This window comes from Eschrichtius robustus, chromosome 5 (assembly GCF_028021215.1).
Source record: "Eschrichtius robustus isolate mEscRob2 chromosome 5, mEscRob2.pri, whole genome shotgun sequence".
NCBI classification, from domain to species: Eukaryota; Metazoa; Chordata; class Mammalia; order Artiodactyla; family Eschrichtiidae; genus Eschrichtius; species Eschrichtius robustus.
The window spans coordinates 28,361,524-28,380,976 of NC_090828.1; the positions used below are offsets into that span (position 1 = coordinate 28,361,524).

A 19,453-nucleotide genomic window follows, 5' to 3' on the forward strand; every position below is an offset into this window, starting at 1 on the left:
AGTAGGACTGTTTCAACTAAATAAACAAAACACTCATTTTATCATACATACACAGTAATGATCCATAAAAACTAAAATGTCAGAAAGTGAAACTCACTGGTCAAATTGTCGTCACCTTCTTCAGCTATCTGCTCTGTGTCGCTGTCATCAAACTTGATGTCTTTAAACCAGGATGGCTCAGAGTGTCCTTCCACAGAGTTCACTGAGTCACTGTCCGGAGAAGGGGTCTCGGAAAATTCTGTACTCTGAAAGGGTCAAGACAGGATCCAAGCGATTGACCCTCAATGGCAACAATGTTGAGGCTGTCACACTACAAATAAATTCTAGCCCAATATTTGTACAAGGCTAACCACTAAATAAATTTATGTAAAAATAAGCAAATTAATAGAAGCTAAGTTGTAAACCAGCATCATGCTGGCAACTCCACTCTTCCAATTATAATATTTATGAATCAGTAAGCTTAAAGGCAGCATATTACGAACAAAACATACAGATTTTATAGTGTCTCATCTTTTATTCCTGAGAGTAAAGACAGCTCAGAATTTATCCTAACCCTGTGCCAACATACTGGAAAACAACTGTTAGATTTTAACACATAACACCACACTAGTGTTTTGGGTCTTTGTCTTTTCTAACCATTGATTTTTCAATTTTAGTTCACAAAGGTATTACTGAATATTATTTATATCAAATTAACATAAACCAAAAGTGAAAGTATATCTTTTTTTAAAAGTTCTATCTTTAAGTAATTTCCAATTTCCTAATTAAAGTAAAAAAAAAAAAAAAAAAACAGAAAAGAGAATATTCACCGTTTTACCATTACTGTACAGTTGAATACTGCTATAGAGTCAAAATCTATTGCAATGGTACCATGAAGTTTTTTCAATTGTTTTATTATGTATAGTCCCTCTTAGTCCTAAAAATGCAGACACAGTAAAACTGAAAACCACTGAAGATAAATGACAAGCAACTACAATATCACAAAGCCAAGCTTAAGAGAAGCCACACCAACTGAACAGTGTTTGATTCCAATGGGATTTTTAATCACCACTACCTATCAAGTAAAAATGTTTAACTTTCCTCAAACGGCAGGGAAAACATGTTAGAAAAGTGTATCTTTGGGTTATTCAGCTAGTTTTTATTCCCGCTGATGGAGAAGACTTGGCAGCAAAGCTCACTATACTCCCCTTAGCAGTGCCGCTGAACACTACCTGCAGTGGTCTGTACAGCGCGTACTCATCCCGGAAGAGCTGGTCGTGATGGCTGACGCAATCCAGCCAACGTCCATCCACCATTGCCTGTCCAATTGCTATAGCTTGTGCCCTGAATCAAGACCAAGAAAAGTGAAAACTTTTAAAAGTCAGTCAGAATAATTTTACAAGTACAAGATCAGACACAAACTGAATTTTTTTTTCCATTCTAATCAGAGTTGGAATTTCAAATGGTCCTTGGATAGGTGAGGGATAAAACAAGAGAGACTTGAAGCTAAACTAAAAGATCTTCCCATGTACCATAGTAAAGGAGAACCAGTCCCAAGAAAACCTAATTTCAATTACACAAACATTTACAAGTACTCAGTGCATGCACACCCCTGTACTTACTAGGAGTAAAAAGTGTTGAGAATAGCATGGCTCCTGTCCTCAAGGAGCTTACAGTCTTTGATGAGAAGACAATACCAAATATTATAAATATAGATATAAAATGTATATCTATATATATACATGAAATAATTATTAACACATTACATTTATATGGCAGTTCACAATGTACCAAACACATTTGCCCATATTATTTCATTCTCACAGCTTCTTCATAGGATCACATATTGTCCTCATATTAGAGCTGAGAGGTCAAGTCTCTAAGAGATTGAATAACTTGACAAAGGGCACAAAACTAAAAAGAGATACAACCCAAACTGGAACCCAGGGCTTCACTGCTTACAGCTGTTTCTTCTCTTCCTACATACTTGTTTCTTCTAAGCAAGCAGAAAAGCCAGGTGACGCATTACCCTGAAAGGCAACAAGACCTGTCTGTCTCTTTCTCACAAATGATTTGTGAGGCAGGCTAGGACACTCCTGGTGTGGTTAATGGACCCAATTCTCAAGACAGGTTGAAAGTTCAGATTAGGGAGCAGTAGCAGGAGAATCTACTGTGGCCTCAGGATCTAGCTGCATTCCCCAATCTGGCTTAACTAGAGAGCTCTGGGCTTTGGGAATTAACTGCACATTTCTGCCTTTAATAAATAAGGTGAACTGTGACCCCATTTGGCTCCTTGCATCTACTCTCTACCGATTACAACTCAGAAGGGAGGAGGGTTGAGTAATTAGCAGCCCAAACACCAAATGCAGAAAACAAGCAGCACCCCACTCACAAAGAAATTTGCTCCCTTTATATCTACATGATATGTCATTAAAAATAAATTCATAAATAATATCAAAAAGTCTTTCTTAAGCTCCATTACCTTGTAGCAATGTGTCCATTTCGGATTAACCAGTTGACTAACTCCTTTCCTACAATGCAGTTGGGATGAGTTCTCAGCCAGTAGCGGTGATCCTGAAACTCCATTCCGCTACTGTGATGGCAAATTTTTTTCCACAGGTCTTTTAACTGAACACTGTCCTGAAATCACATTATGAGGAAGTAATTACTCCTGAGAAGGATGCTATATACCGTTTCAGACTGCTTCTTGTGATTTTTAGATTCATAAAAGGAAACTCAATTCAGATTTGTCATAGCTAACTTACATGATTTAATAGAAATGACACATGCATGGGGAACAGCTTGAACTCAGCTCATCTAATTGCAAACGTAACTTTTTCTCTTGAGAAAAAAAAAAACAAAAAACTATCCCAAATAATTTTTTTTTCAGTCAATGGCACATACTATCGGTCTCCTGATTATCTAAACACAGAATGTCACACCCCTCTTTGGAGACAGAACAAAAGAGAAGGAGGGAACAGTGAATCACATTAATCTAAAGTAACTTTCTGTAGCTTTTACCCCACCAGATTCTTACCATTCTCACATATACCCAACTGCCAGGTGAATTTCCTACAGAAAGGCCGTCAGGGAATTACTCCCTGCTCAACAAAACCTCAACACTGCTCAGCACCTACAGGTCCAAATCTAAAACTTACAGAGACTGAATTCACCACCTTCCACCAAGTAGCCCCAAATAACTTTCCATTCTCATTGCCCACAGAACTGAACTTAATATCCCTCCCAACATCTCCCAATTAATAAACGTCACTTCAGTCCACAAAAAATGCCATGCTTATTCTCACCTCTATACCTTCTGAATTGTAAACCTGAGGACAGAAGCCATATCTTCCATTTCTTTGAGTCACTCTTATGATTGAACACAGTATTTTACAAAGATAAATTCAATAAACAACTGATTACTACCTACTTAAACATATAATATTAAATGTCTGAAAAGTATTCCATGTGTATAAGAAACATGTTCCAAAGTTTAAACAGCAATCTGGGACCTAACTCAAAGTTAAGCTCTAGTATTATGTAGGCATCTGAATTCTGATTTTGCCAGATGAAAGCAGTCAAGAAAATATTAATGTAGCATATGAGCATGGAATGCTTGACCAATTTCAGGTCATCCTAATAAAAACTTAGCAAATTATTTCCTCTATTTAATTTATATGATAACGGGCTATTTCATTTGTATTTGTCTTAAAAAAAAAATTAGTGAGATAAACATTCTTTATGTTCTAAAGTTGCAATGGGTCAAAGATACTGGACCGGTACCAGAAGAATTTTGCGTTCATCCTCAGTGGTCTCTGTCCTAACATACGTTCGGTTAGCCTGGGGACTGACAGATGTCTCATATGATGGTACCATGGGAGACCCAGATCGATCCAATGACAGGTTAGTAATGCTGGCTGATCTGGAAATAAAAACAGAAAGTGAAAACACAGTTGTAAATTCTTCATCAATAAACAGGATTATAATGAAAGTTCATTTTTAAATAAATGGTTACTTGCCAATGTTAAGGGCACTTTTAAAAGTAGTTATGATGGTTATATATGATACTATCATTGGGGAAGCTGGGACAGAAGTATCCAGAAATTCTCTGCACTATTATTTCCAACTTATATGTTAGTCTGTAATTATTTCAAATTAAGTTTAAAAGAAAGTCATTATGGACCTAAGTGTCCATCGACAGATGAATGGATAAAGAAGATGTGGCACATATATACAATGGAATATTACTCAGCCATAAAAAGAAACGAAATTGAGTTACTTGTAGTGAGGTGGATGGACCTAGAGTATGTCATACAGAGTGAAGTAAGTCAGAAGGAGAAAAACAAATACGGTATGCTAACACATATATATGGAATCTAAAAAAAAAAAAAAGAAAAAAAAATGGTTCTGAAGAACCTAGGGGCAGGACAGGAATAAAGACGCAGAAGTAGAGAATGGACTTGAGGACACGGGGAGGGGGAAGGGTAAGCTGGGACGAAGTGAGAGAGTGGCATGGACATATATACACTACCAAATGTAAAATAGATAGCTAGTGGGAAGCAGCTGCATAGCACAGGGAGATCAGGTTGGTGCTTTGTGACCACCTAGAGGGGTGGGATAGGGAGGATGGGAGGGAGACGCAAGAGGGAGGAGATATGGGGATATATGTATATGTACAGCTGATTCAGTTTGTTATAAAGCAGAAACTAACACACCACTGTAAAGCAATTATACCCCAATAAAGATGTTTAAAAAAAAAAGTCATTATGAAAAGACTACAGGAAAAAAATTATAGATGTAGTTCATACACCAGTAATATCTCAAAGGAAATAAATACTAACTCTTCTTAAAATGCTGAAAATTAGGGTGTTTTCTTTTTTTTAATTGACGAATACAAAGCATCACAGTCCAAATGCAGAAATAATCTTGCAGATCAGGCATGGGAAATTATGGCCCACAATCCAAAAAGTTTTTGCATAACCACTGAACTAACAAGTTTTTTTTTAATTGAACATCTATAACATTCTGATGACAAGAAACACACTAATTTTGAACCCCAACTCAGCAAAATCATCCCCCCAAAAATAATTCCTTTCTTCTCATTAGTAGACCTATGTTAAAAATATTGTCCTCAATTATTATTATATTTTGAATTTGATCGACAGAAAAAGTAGTGAAAATTTATTTCCTCTCTTGGTATATAAGTACTTACAAAATATCTTTTTTTTTTTAACATAGGAAAAAAATTGTATTTCTAAAGTTTACAGTCAATCATTAGGTAAGTGTAATATCAATAAGTTACCAGATAAGTGACTTGTAAATGGAATATCAATAGCAGCAAGCAAGCTTTTATTTATAAATAAATTTTAACTAGAAATTTAGTTAGCTTCTACATAGAAAAAATGAAACCCAATTTTAGCTTCTATATAAAGGATAAAAGGCAGAAGCATCTACAATGTGTTCAAGTCCCTCTCAGGATGTATTTTCCCTCATTTGGTCTCACAGAATCCTATTGAATAGGTACAACTAGATCCATTCTACAGATAAAGAAATCAAGAGTCAGAGATTAAGGAATCTGTCTAACTCAGCTAATAAATAACAGGACTGCCATTCAAACCAGGTCTCAATTGAAAACCTATGTTCTCCTAGCATAAAGATACTTTTAAAATAATTTAAGAAATTATTCACAGGTCTGTAACAGGTTTAGGCAAAAAAATCATTCTTAATAAGAAACCCTGGTATCAAAGAAATATAGTCTATAAACAAGACTTTTTAAGTAACCAGTTCTTCATGGGTTTTTTTTCCTCTTTTTTTTTTTTTCTTCTTCATAACTTGGCATATTCTGTTAGTGAAAAGTTGCCACTATGTCTTATTCAACCAGTTAAAGTCTCTTGTCCAATATGTGCTTTATCCATGCATTCTTCTTCTCTAAAAGTCCATCATCCCTACACATATTCTGATATAGTGGCAACAAGAGTAAAAGAAAATTAGTCAATTTTGTTGTCAAATATTCAAATAAGTAGCCTAGTGGTAAGAATGTTAGCTAACATTTTATTTAGAGAAAGTACTCACTGACTAAATTACATCTTTCCTAAAGACATATATCAATATTAGCATTAATTCAAAACACACAGAGATATACTGTACACTAGCACAGCTATCTCTACATTTGTATATGTGCCAACAGGAATCTTGGAATTTGTCCCATCTTTTAAAAAATTGTCTTGACTTCACATTCTTCTAGTGCATTCCCCTGCTTCAGTATAACAAAACTCGTCTCCAATTCTTCCACTCTCGCCAGAACCCCGAACAACCCACTGAAATTGCCTATACCAATGTTATTGTTAAATCCCATAGTCAGTTTTTACTCTTCGTCTCATTTGATGTATCAGCAGGATAACTCCCTCTTCCCTGAAATACAATACTTTCTTCACTTGGCTACTAAGACAACACACTCTCCTGACTCCCTTTCACCTTATCACTAGTCTCTCCTTCTCAGTCTCCTTTTCTGGTTCCTCTTCATTTCCCCAGTCTCAGTCCCTGGTCCTTACTTCCTCACTTTCCACACTCACTCTTTTGATGATCTCCACACAGGTTCATAGTTTTAAATACCATCCACATGATAACAACACCCAAGTTTATATCTCCGACTTGTACCCCTCTCCTGAACTCTAGATGTATATATCCAACTATTTGATATCTCAATTGGATGTCTAGAAGGTATCTCAAATTCAACATGTCTAAATGTTCCTCCCCCTCTTCCCCATATCAATAAATGGCAACTCTGTCCTTTCAACTGCTCAGGCAGGAACAAGGCAAGGACGTCCTCTCAAGACTTATTTTCAAAATCATACTAGAAGCACTAGCTAATGTAATAAGAAAAGGCAATAAAAGGAATACAGAATGGGAAGGAAGAATTAAAACTGTTTTTCTTCACAGATGGCATGATCTTCTATGTAAAAATCTGAAAGAATCAACCAAAAAAACTCCCAGAACTATAGCAAGGTTGCATGATGCAAGGTTAATATACAAAAGTCAGTCACTTTCCTATATAACAGCAATGAATAAGTGAAGTTAAAAATTAAAACACATTACCATTTACATCAGCACCCAAAAAAAATGAAATACTTAGGTATAAATCTAACAAAATATATACAAGATCTGAATGAGGAAAACCACAAAACTCTGATGAAAGATATCAAAGAACTAAATTAATGGAGAAATAGTCATTGTTCAGGGCTAGGAAGACTCAATATTGTCAAGGTTTCAGTTCTTCTCAACCTGATCTATAGATTCAATACAATCTCAATCAAAATCCCAGCAAGTTATTCTGTGGATATTGACAAACTGATTCTAAGGTTTATATGTTGAGGCAAAAGACCCAGAATAGCCAGCATAATACTGAAGGAGAAGAACAAAGTCGGAGGACTGACACAATCCAACTTTAAGACTTACCATAACGCTACAGTAACCAAGACAATGTGGTACTGGTGAAAGAACAAATAGATCAACGGAACAAAACAGAGAGCCCAGAAACAGATCCACATAAATATAGTCACTAATCTTTGATGAAGGAGCAAAGGCAATACAATGGAGCAAAGACAGTCTTTTCAACAAATGGTGCTGGAACAACTGGACATCCACATGCAAAAAAATTAACCTAGACACATACCTTCTACCTTTCTAAAAAATTAACTCAAAATGAATCACAGACCTAAATGTAAAACGTAAAACTAACTCCCAGAAAATTACATAGGAGAAAATCTAGATGACCTAGGGTATGGAGATGACTTTTTAGATAGAACACTAAAGCATCATCCATGAAAAAATTGATAAGCTGTACTTCATTAAAATTAAAAAATTATGCTCTGCAAAAGACAACAGCAAGAGAGTTAGCAGACAAGCCAGAGACTGGGAGAAAATATCTGCAAAAGACCCATTTGACGAAGGACGGTTATCCAAAATATACAAAGAACTCTTAAAACTCAACAATAAGAAAACTCAGTTAAAAAATTGGCCAAAGCCTAGACAGACACGTCACCAAAGAAGGTATACAGATGGAAAGGATGGAACCATATGAAAAGATGTTCAACATCACATCATTAGGGAAACGCAAATTATGAGATAGAATTATACACCTATTAGAATGGCCAAAATCCAGAATACAGATGACACCAAATACTGCCAAGGATATGTAACAACAGAACTCCCATTCATTGTTGGTGGGAATGCAAAATAGTACAGCCATTTTAGAAGAGAGTTTGGCAGTTTCTCACAAAACTAAACATACTCTTAACCACAGGATCCAGTGATCACAATCCTTGGTATTTACCCAAATGAATGAAAAACATATCCACACGAAAACCTGCACATGGATGTTTGTGAAGCCTTATTCATAGTTGCCAAAACTTGGGAGCAACCAAGATGTCCTTCAGTAGGTGAGTGGATAAATATAACTGTGGTACTTTCCAGACAATGGAATATTCCTCAGCACTAAAAAGAAATGAGTTATCGAGCCATAAAAACACATGAAAGAAACTAAAATGCATATTACTAAGTGAAAGGAATCAACCTGAAATATACTGTATGACTCCAACTATATAACATTCTGGAAAAGGCAAAACTATGAAGACAGTAAAAAGATCAGTGGTTGCCATGGGTTGAGGCAGGGAGGGAGGGATCAATAAGCAGAGCACAGAGGATTTTTAAAACACTGAAACTATTCTGTACTTTACTATAATGGTGAATATATGTCATTACATATTTGTTTAAACCCACAAAACGTACAACACCAAGAGTGAACCCTAATGTAAGCTACAGACTTGGGTGATAATGCTGTGTCATTGTAGGTTCATCAGTTTTAACAACATACCTCTCTAGTGTGAGATGGTTATAGTGAGGGAGGTTGTGGGGAGCAGGGGTATATGGGAACTCTCTGTACTTTCCGGTCAATCCTGCTGTGAACCTAAAACTGCTCTACAAAGTGGAGTTTATAAATTTTTTTTTAAGTAAAGGATGATGATGTCTGCAACTTACTCTCAAATGGTCTAGAAAAAAAAAGTAACAAAGCAAATGGGCAATATGTAAATTAGTGAACCTTAATGAAGAATATATGAAAATTTATTTTATTCTATTACTTGCAACTTTTTTGCAAGTAAAAAATATTTTCAAAATAAATAATAAATGAAACTCTACAACGGCTTCCCATCTCACTCATTAAGCGACAAAGTCCTTACAATGAATTGTAAGAAGGTTCTACTCCTGGCACACAGGACTCTTTGTTATTCCCTGCCAGACATGTTCCCTCTCAGGAACTAGCAATTCCCTGTTTGTTTGGTACACTCTTCTACAAAATTTCCACACGGCTTACTCCCTCACTTCCTCAAGTCTTTGCTTAAACGTCACCATCTCTGTGAGGTCTTCACTGACCACACTACTCAAAATTCCAACCTTGGGACTTCCTTGGCGGTCTAATGGTTAAGACGTCGCCTCCAATGCTGGGGGGGGGGGGAGGGGGAGAAGGGGGGGTTCAACCCCTGGTCAAGGAGCTAAGATTCCACACACCTCACCACCAAAAATCCGAAACATAAAACAGAAGCAATATTGTAACAAATTCAATCAGACTTTAAAAATGGTCCACATCAAAAAAAATCTAAAAAAAAAAAAACCAAAAGTCCAACCTCCTCCCCTATTCCTTATGTTTTCGTATGCTTTAAATTTTTGTTTATTTGATTCACTGTTATACAAGTACGTAGTTCGTAGGTACTTATTAATTACTTGTTGAAAGAATACATTGAAAGTATGTTAAACCATGGGGAGTCAGATATCTTGTTCTTCAGGTTTATAACCACTTACCAATTGATTTTGTAATGACAGTATTTTTGGTGGGGAGGTGTGGATGTTAGTAACACCCTAGTAAGTTGAAAAGGAGAAGGAAGTGTGCAGGTATAGAACAGTTATGGGCTATTATTTCAAGGAATTTCGCTAAGAAAATAAATTGAGACTACAGATAACTAGAGGTAAAACACAAAGGAGGGGTTTTGTTTGTTTGTTTGTTTTTAATAGGTAAGGCTTGAGCTTGTTTGAATGCAGACAGTAAGGAGTCAGCAGAGAGAAGTGAAAGACAAGGAACACTAATACGGTAACTAATAAAAACTGGTAAGGGATGAGAACCAGAACACAAGTGGAGAACCAGAAGTGAAGAGAAAAAGGATGAGCTGCAACTGTAATCAAGTTGGTAAGTGATGTTAAGAGTTGAGGACACCCTCTTCTGTTATCTCCCCTCTGCTGTGTAACTGAAGGAGAGGTCACCTGTTAAGCGTGAAAAAAGAAGGAATGAAGGTTCCGAGATCTGAAGCCAATAGAGAATAGTAGAAAACGGCCACTGAGAGAATGCAAGTGACAGCTAACTAGCAAAAAGGAAACGACAGTTTAGTTCAGCTTTTAGAGCTAAGAAAGTGTGTAACAATCAATCCCATCCATTTTATGTCTGTTCTTCTCATTACTATAAAAAAGAAAAACCAGACACAGGACAGTGCTTTCATTTGGCAGTTTACCTATTTCGAGCAGGAGATTTCCCAGCGTCCTCTTGAACAGACACAAGTCTTGTTGAAAGAGCAGTATTTGAGGAGTCTGGATGAATCAAACTATAAAGAAAATAAGAAAATACTGAGATGATTTAAGAGAGCTACAGGCAAATCCAATTTCAATAAAATGCTTTAACATTTAAAAGCAGGTTGTTTTTCTGCAATAATGAGCTTATGGGTCATTTTTGTTTTCTTCTTTTAGTTGAAGTGGAAATAGGATGGTTTTTGTCTTAAGGATATCAAATACCAAAAGAGTGATAGAGTTTATTAAGTATAATGGGTGTCAATGAAATAATAAAATTGGCTGTTTGAGTGACTTGTAGAACTCCTTCTCACATCACATATACAAGATTGAAGTGCTCTGAGGGGGGCCGGAATCCTGAGTTCAAATATTTTATTCTCAGTCCCCATAACTAGGTGGAATAGCACTGCAGAGTCACACAAACCTAGGTCCAAGTGCAGGCTCTACCTCTTACTAGCTGTGTGACCTTGGGCACGTTACTTAATCTCTCTGAACTTCAGCACCCACATCTGTCAAAAGGAGAAAGTAGTGCCTACCACAGAGATATGATGGCTAAAAGAGAATGAACATTAAACTATTAGCACAGAACCTAAAGTTATTCTGCCTTTGACATCTATCCGGCATCTCCCAGGAAGCTTTCAAACCTGGTTTGTTTTATTAAATCACACTTGCCAATTCTGGGCTCACACAACAGGGCCAGGCATCCACATGGCATTGCTTACTGAAGTAAGAAATGAAGAATCCCTCTCCTTTCTTTCTTGTTCATTAAATGCAGAGTCAATCTTCAAAACTTATAAAATATATGTAAGGTATAAAGAATCATGATGCCACAAACACCAATGCATCCATGGAGCAATTTAAGAAAAAGAACATTACCACCGACTTTGAAGTGCTTGTTCCCCTGACCCAATCCCATTCCCTTCCCTGCCCTCAATGAAACTACTGTTGTAAATTTTATATATATCATTCTCCTCCTTTTCTTTAAGTTTACCATGTTTGTATCCCTAGATAGTGTATCCATTTGTATATTTTTGAACTTTCTATAAATAATCACTGGCTATATCATATGTGACTTTCTTTTCTCCTCCACATTATATCCCCGAGATTCATACATGTTGAATGTAGGTATAATTCATTCATTTTTTACTTTTGCCTAAATTCATTGGTTACCTATTAATTCTTCACTCCATTAAGAGGTAACTGAGAAAATAACAGAAAGATGCTAGTTAAAACTTCAAGCACTTTGACATGGTCATATGTGGTATGACGCATGAGAAAATTACTTAGCTAACGAAAAACAACCAGAAACTGATGAACCTAGGATTCTAATTCAAACAGTTCCAGGTAAAGAAAGAGTAACATCCTCCACAACCAGACAGTGCAGCATATTTAGACATACGAAAAAAGATGAAATGTTCCTCAGGAAGGGAAAAAACCTAATTTCATTTGCAAATATTATGAACACAAATCTTAGGAGGATCCTCCTTCTCAAAGAAGGCTACATTAGAAATTATTAATGGAAATAACTTCTGTTGTTTATTCAACAAATATTATCAGGATCATATATACGCCATACACTGTTCTTGGTGCCAGGTGTAGAAGAGCAAACAAGAAAAAGTCTCTCCTCCTGTGGAGCTAACATTTTAATTAGTCAACATCATCACTATCCATAAACATCTTCTTGTGATCCTTCCTAAGGCAAGCTGAGAAAAAAGGAGAAAACGGTGTATTTTCAGGAGACAATTCAAAGAAGTTAGATGTTAACTTAAAGCACCCTTAGGTCACAAGACTATCAGTATTTACCAAATATAAATAAAATTACATGTAAGTGACAGTACCTTTGCCAGGCAAAATCATCCTCTAAAAATATGTTGCGGCTGGCTTTTCTACTCCCTACAGGTGTTCGGGGTTCACTCGGATCAAGTACAGACACAGAGGAAGCAGAATCTGAAAGAGCATTCAAGTCTTCACCAATGGAATTACTGTCTGTGGAATGAGCATAACTTAAGGCTATTTTTCTACAGTATGTACAGGCTCGGAGGTCCCCTAGGAGGAAAAAAAAAAAAGAAAATTAAGTAAAAGATAACTAATATATTACTTACCAGAACATATTAAACCCTTGGGTTAATAGTTAATCTAATAACAGGAACCATCCTCAAGTAAAGACTACCAAAAAAGACATCTTTTAAAAGTGAAGTAACTCTGTTAGCTCTGTTATATATTTTAAAAACCATCATTATGCAAAATCCATCCAGGTATCCAAATTACCTCAAATATTTATAACAAGAAAATATGACTCAAGGTACTAGAAAACTCTGCTAAAAGAATATTCCTCAAGGTTCCAAAAGTGAAGTAAGGGATCTATCAGAGACAGGAGGTTCAAGAAAAAAAAATTTTTTAATTGAGTACATAAACCAGCACAAATAGAAGTAACACTTTTTCCCTAAATAACAAGTAAGGAGGAAAATGTTATTTAGTTATCTATATGAAGCCATGACGAGTGGCCTCCACAAGGGGGCACAGTTTTAAAAACAAACTAACAAAATTGGCTTACAAGCAATATGAAATATGGGGGGGAAGTATAAAGGAAATTCTTTAGTGAAAGTAAGGGTGGAAATGAAATATTCTTGGGAAGACAAAAAATAAGGCTATTTAATAATTTTAAATGCATTTTTTTTCAGGATGCAGTCCTGCCCAAATGTAAGTTTTCATTTCTACCCTCTTTTTCTGTAACAATTTTTTGTGTGACTCTATAACAATTTAGTGTACTAAAAAAGGAGGTAAGATAATTAAACTTTACTAATAACATGTTATGTAACAATTCTACCTTAATTCTTTTTTACCATTAAGATTAGAGAACTGAAGTGACATGAACAAAAGACTTCTGAAAGTCAACTGTACTGTGTTTTTACCATAATTACTACCAAGTACAATAAAGGGTCTTTTATTTTTCATTTTAAGACAACTATTACATAGTACTCAGCTTTATTAAATTATGCATGTATTTTAAGCAAAATTAAATATCACTTGTTGTGTTACTCATTTCTAACACCATGATTCAACAGATGAATCTAAAGAACGATATCTCCAATCAAGAGCCCCCCCAAAAAATTGAATTCCAGTCCAGGATAAATGAGAGTGCTAGGACATACCACCACCGGCTGACCAAAGTAGAATTGTAGTAAGGAGATGAAATTACTTCCTGAGAAAGGTCTTTAAGTTGCCATAACAAAGGCTTGGTTCTTACACTGTAAAGGAAATCTCCCTTCATCGTTCAGCCATTAGAATGAAAATGATCAGATCAATAAAGGGAGCCAACCCTGACCAGAAAAGTTTTCATTTCCTGAAGAATCCTCACCAGCAAGGGCCTACTGAGCGCATGCCTAAATTAAAGGACGTGGTATAAAGGTCGATGAGACACAGCCCTGCCATCAAAGAACTCAGTCCACTGGAGACAAGAGACACATACAATCAGAAAGTTGCATGGCAGATACAGAGATAGCACTGCTACACCACTATAACTTAACATTCATTGATCTGTTTCTATGTGCCTAGGTATTCTAGGTATTTATTCGGGGCCTGGATATACAATTGTGTCCAGAATTCATTGTCCCATCTGCAATGGTTAACTTTATATGTCAACTTGGCAAGACTGATTATTTGGTCCAACAATAGTCTAGCTGTTACTGTGAAGGTTTTTTTTTTTTAAGATATGATTAACATTTACCATCTGTTGACTTTAACCAGATTACCCTCCATAATATGGATGGATCTCATCCAATCATTTGAAGGCCTTATGATCAAAGACTGAGGAGTCTTAAAAAAAAAAAAAATTCTGTCTCAAGTCTTATTTATTTATTTATTTTTGGCTGTGTTGGGTCTTCGTTGCTGCGTGCGGGCTTTCTCTAGTTGTGGCGAGCGGGGGCTACTCTTTGCTGTGGTGCACAGGCTTCTCATTGCGGTGGCTTCTCTTGCTGCAGAGCACGGGCTCTAGGCACGCGGGCTTCAGTAGTTGTGGCTCACGGGCTCTAGAGCTCAGGCTCAGTAGTTGTGGCGCACGGGCTTAGTTGCTCTGTGGCATGTGGGATCTTCCACACCAGGGATCGAACCCGTGTCCCCTGAATTGGCAGGCGGACTCTTAACCACTGCGCCACCAGGGAAGCCCTGTCTCAAGTCTTTAAGACAGAAATTCTGCCTGAGTTTCCAGCCCGCTGGCCTATCCTAAGAATTTCAGACTTGCCAGCTCCCTTAATCACTTGAGCCAATTCCTTAAAATAAATCTTTCTTTCTATATAAATGTGTGTGTGCTGGGGGGGGGTGTGGGGGGGGCGTAAATACCCTATTAGTTCTGTTTCTCTGGAGAACCCTAATACAAATTTTGGTACCAAGAGAAGTTCTAGAGCAACAAAATCTTAAGGTTGAATTTTCTGAATTGGTTTTTGGGTTTCTGGAATTGGTTCTCTAATTAGATTTAAAGGCAATAAGTACTCTATGCCCAGTAGTAAAGAGAATGCTGATAGTCCACGGTGTGATGGGGCAACAGAGTCACGTAAAGTATCACCTATGGATGCTCCTAATCAAATACTTATAAGAGGCAAAGACCTGATTGACCATGTACTGCACATCTTAGGACATTTTTGTCAAACTAATGAGTATGAGATTAGCTGCTCCTAATTGCACTGGACAAAAAGGGAAAAGAATGACATCAGGAATTCAGATTCCCAGCTCAAGAACTGTACAATGTACCTGAAAGTGTCTATGTCTTCCCTGAAAGAAACCATATACAGCTGCAGAGCTGAGATTGCTGAAAATCAAACCAAGAGTCTCATCATGCAGGTGACTGAACCACAACACACACTGAATCACTTAACCTTACAGTGCGTCTATTAAAGTTAGGGCATCGATTAGAAAGGAATGAGATCCTGAAAACTGGAAGGGGATATCTGGGGAAGCTGGGAACACTGAACTGCCAACTTCTACTTAGTCTTCTTTGCGAGTAGAAGTAGCCTTTCCACCCTGTCTGAGATTAACCCTGCTTTGCCTGAGAAATTCACAACAGCCTCCCAGGAGTTAGCTGCCTTGCAAGACCTTGCTTATTCTCCTCAGGACCCACTCCCACTACCCTCTTTGCTTCTAGGCCTATAATAAGACTCAGGTCCCCTGAAAGGAGAGTTATAAAGTGTGACCCATGAGGAAGTACACTACATTCCAAAAGAACTACATGATTTTCCAATTTAGACAAAGAGAAACCCAGGGAATACGTGTGGGAATGGCTACCAAGGGTATAGAATAATACTGGAAAGAACATAAAGTCAGATCAAACTGGATCTATTGATATGGACCCACTAAGCAGAGATTCTGGATTTAATGTTATAGCTCAAGGTGTTCAAAGGGGCTCTAACAGTCTGGTTAATTGGTTGGTTGGCTAAAACATGGACCAAAAGTGTCCTATACTAAATGAAGTTGAAATGCCAGAATTACCCTGGAATGCTATAAAGGAAGGGATCCAAAAGCTTAGGGAGACTGTTAAGAGCAGATTTACCAAGTAAGATCTGCTCACTTGCCCCAGGAGGATCCAGGGAACATACCTTTCACCATGACTATGAGAAAAAAAATTTGTGAGGGGAGCCCCAGCATCCCTGTAGAGCTTTGCAGTCACCCATTATAGTGGGAACTGCTGGTGCTGAACTGGGTAATCTAAACACACTGGGGACCACTGGATCCCAGGCTGGCAGGGGCAGAGTGGTGGCATTTAATCGCCAAAGACAAGGTAGGCATGTTACCAGAACAGACATCAGAGTCAAAGCTGTAAGCAGAATAGTGTAACATATACAGAGATCTATGACACATCTCATCATGGTGTTCCTAAAAGTAAATGGGCAGTCTTCTAAACTCTTACTGAATTTGTATAAGAAAAAGAGTTCTAGATCAAGTGAACAAAACTCAAACTTGAATCAAAGAGTCATGACCCCTCAACCAATTCTCAGACTTAAGCCATTTACAGACCCAGAATTCCTTGAATGAAGGGAGGCTGGGTCACCTTGAGGAAGGACCCCACTACACTGCCAAAAAATGTATACTGTTTATCTTCCTAAAAGGCTTCCCCAAAGGACCTATAGCCTTTCACCAGAGTGACAGTGCATTGAGAAAAAGGTAACAGTCAAACTTTTAGGAGATGACTGGACTTTGGCACTGAATTAACACTAATTCCAAGAGGCTCAAAATGTTACTATAGTTTCAAGTCACAGCAGGGGCTTACAGAGGTCAGGTGATCAACAGAGTTCCAGCTTAGGTCCATCTTACAGTGGGTTCAGTGAGTCCCCGAACCCATTTGTGGTTATCCCTCAGTTCTAGAATATATAATTGGAATAGACATACTCAGCAAATGACAAAATCCCTACATTTGTTCCTGACCTGTGGAATGAGGGCTATTATGGTAGTTCTGGCCTCCAGAACTGTGAGACAACAAATTTCTGTCTGTCCTAAGCCACTCAGTTTGTGGTATTTTGTTAAGAAAGCCCTAGGGAATCCATACACCAACCATATTAACAAGACAGGATTTTATCCTAAAGGTAATGAGAACTCTGAAAGGGTTTTACACAAGGGAATTTGACATGATCAAATTAGCATTTAACAAGATACTGACTAGAGTATGAAAAATGAATTCAAGATAGGGAAAAACTAAAGGTAAAAAAATCTTTTAAAGGCTGCAGCCATAATCTGGATGAAAGATAACTGGGGTCTGAACTCTGAAGCAGTTTAGGTTAAAAAAAAAAATCTTTTTTTTTAAAGTGAGTAAGGCCAAAAGGAAGATCTACATGATAATAAAAATAACATGAGAGAGATACTAAGTGTTCTCGGACTTCCCTGGTGGTTCAGTGGCTAAGACACTGCGCTCCCAATGCAGGGGGCCTGGGTTCAATCCCTGGTCAGGGAACTAGATCCCACATGCCGCAACTAAGAGTTCACATGCCGCAGCTAAAGATCCCGCATGCCGCAACTAAAAGATTCCTGCATGCTGCAACTAAAGACCTGGCGCAGCCAAAATAAATAAATAAATATTTTTTAAAAATTATATATATATACACACACACACACATATATATATACACACACATATATATACTTTAAAAAAAAGAGAAGTGTTCTCTTTTTGGTAACTTCTGCCCACCTTCTACTTCCATTCCCTAATCACTACACACACCGTTTAGTTTTTTTCGGCTTCAAGAAATAATTTTAAATCTCTATATTACTAAAATTTAGGGAAGAATATGAGTAAATGCAATTTGTTAAAGCACACTGTCATATAACTCAAGGAATATCTGTATTTTGTAAAATAAAAACTCTCATAATAATATAAATTAGTGATCACTCCAACCAACTTGTCTAATAAACATTAACGGTCCCATGGTTTTTTGGTAGCATCTATGATACACTGTCTTTTACTCATGTTATTTATGAATATCCCCATCTACTTTATTATTTGACTATAAGGTCCTTAAAAGCAAAGCCATGTCTCCCTCATGTTTGTACCCCCCATAACTCACAAATCATGTCCAAAATTTAAAAAATGACTTAACATGGGTACTGTATTATAACTATCTTATTGTTATGACCTTTAAAAATTGTAAACTTGTCAATACAGCTCATTTACCTGTATAACCCATAAATTTTCCAGGGATTTCTTGATTGCAGCAACGACTGCAGAAAATCTGCCCACACAGTCGGCAGTGGTGTCTGCGCCTAAAAGTGGTAAATTTCTCATTACAGTCATAGCACTCTTTACACTGGCTATCTGGCATCCAGTATTGCTTCAGGTCACTATCCTGTAACAATAAAAATGTGTGAAGGCTTCTTGAAACTATTGATTATTAAAATGCAATGGCAAATGCAATGCTAATCAAAATCCTAGATTTCTTTTGCAGAAATTAACAAGCTATTTCTAAAATTCATATGGGAATGCAAAAGGTCAAAATGACCAAAACAATCTTGAAGCAGAATAAACTGAAGGACGTATAATGTCAGCCATTAAGATTTATTCCAAAGCTACAGTAATTTTAGACAGAGTATTAGTGGAAGGAAAAAATGGAGCTGTGGAAGAAAAAGGAGAGCCCTGGACATATATGGACTCACCCTCACACATATAAGTGGATTCTGACAAGATCTGTAATGCAGTCAGTGAAGGGTGGTCTTTAAAAAAAAAAATGGTGCTGGGACTTCCCCAGTGGTTAAGACTCTGCGCTTCCGCTGCAGGAGACACGGGTTCGATCCGTGGTCCAGGAACTAAGATCCCGCATGCCGTGTGGCACAGCCAATAAATAAATAAATAAATAAATTTTAAAAATTTAAAAAATGGTGCTGGGTCCAACTGGACATCCATGGGGAAAAAAATGAATCTTGATCCATATACTTCACACAAATAATAAAGCTTCTTAAAGAAACTATGGGAGAATATTTACTGCCCCGGGCTAGAAAAACATTTCTTAAACAGAACACAAAAAGCACAATCCATAAAATGAAAAAAATTGATAAATTAAAATTAGGAACTTATGAGTAAAAAATATGGTGTCCACAGGTGAAGTTAGTATTAACTGAACTTTCTTTCAAGTGGCATTGTACCATTTTTAGTGAGTACCGCATGGTCCCCATGTAAGTGCTTAAAAAGTAATCTTCTAAAGCCTCTATACAGTACCTGGCTCTTCCCCTCCATGATTTCCTTGAGGCGTTTTAATACTGTGCTGAGGCTTCGGAGCTGAACAGCTGTACGAGGGTCATGACCTCCAAAGGCAGGTTCTGCCTTCCTTCTGGTATCTGAGTCAGATTTACAAAACAAAACAAAACAAAAAACTACCTTAATAGTCTCTAG

The 19,453-nt window shown here is 37.1% G+C and overlaps 1 protein-coding gene across 11 annotated transcripts in view; it reads right to left on the reverse strand.

Moving 5' to 3' along the window:
• PIKFYVE (phosphoinositide kinase, FYVE-type zinc finger containing) overlaps positions 1 to 19,453 on the reverse strand; it is a 76,147-nt gene that overhangs the window by 48,118 nt on the left and 8,576 nt on the right. For all 11 annotated transcript variants that reach the window (XM_068544561.1, XM_068544560.1, XM_068544559.1 and 8 more), the window contains 8 exons: positions 19,280 to 19,398; positions 18,242 to 18,413; positions 12,426 to 12,633; positions 10,536 to 10,625; positions 3,763 to 3,901; positions 2,462 to 2,619; positions 1,212 to 1,323; positions 98 to 245 (listed from right to left, as the gene is read on the reverse strand). In XM_068544561.1, the coding sequence (XP_068400662.1) occupies positions 98 to 245; positions 1,212 to 1,323; positions 2,462 to 2,619; positions 3,763 to 3,901; positions 10,536 to 10,625; positions 12,426 to 12,633; positions 18,242 to 18,413; positions 19,280 to 19,398 (1,146 nt within the window). The remainder of the gene's footprint in view (positions 1 to 97; positions 246 to 1,211; positions 1,324 to 2,461; positions 2,620 to 3,762; positions 3,902 to 10,535; positions 10,626 to 12,425; positions 12,634 to 18,241; positions 18,414 to 19,279; positions 19,399 to 19,453) is intronic.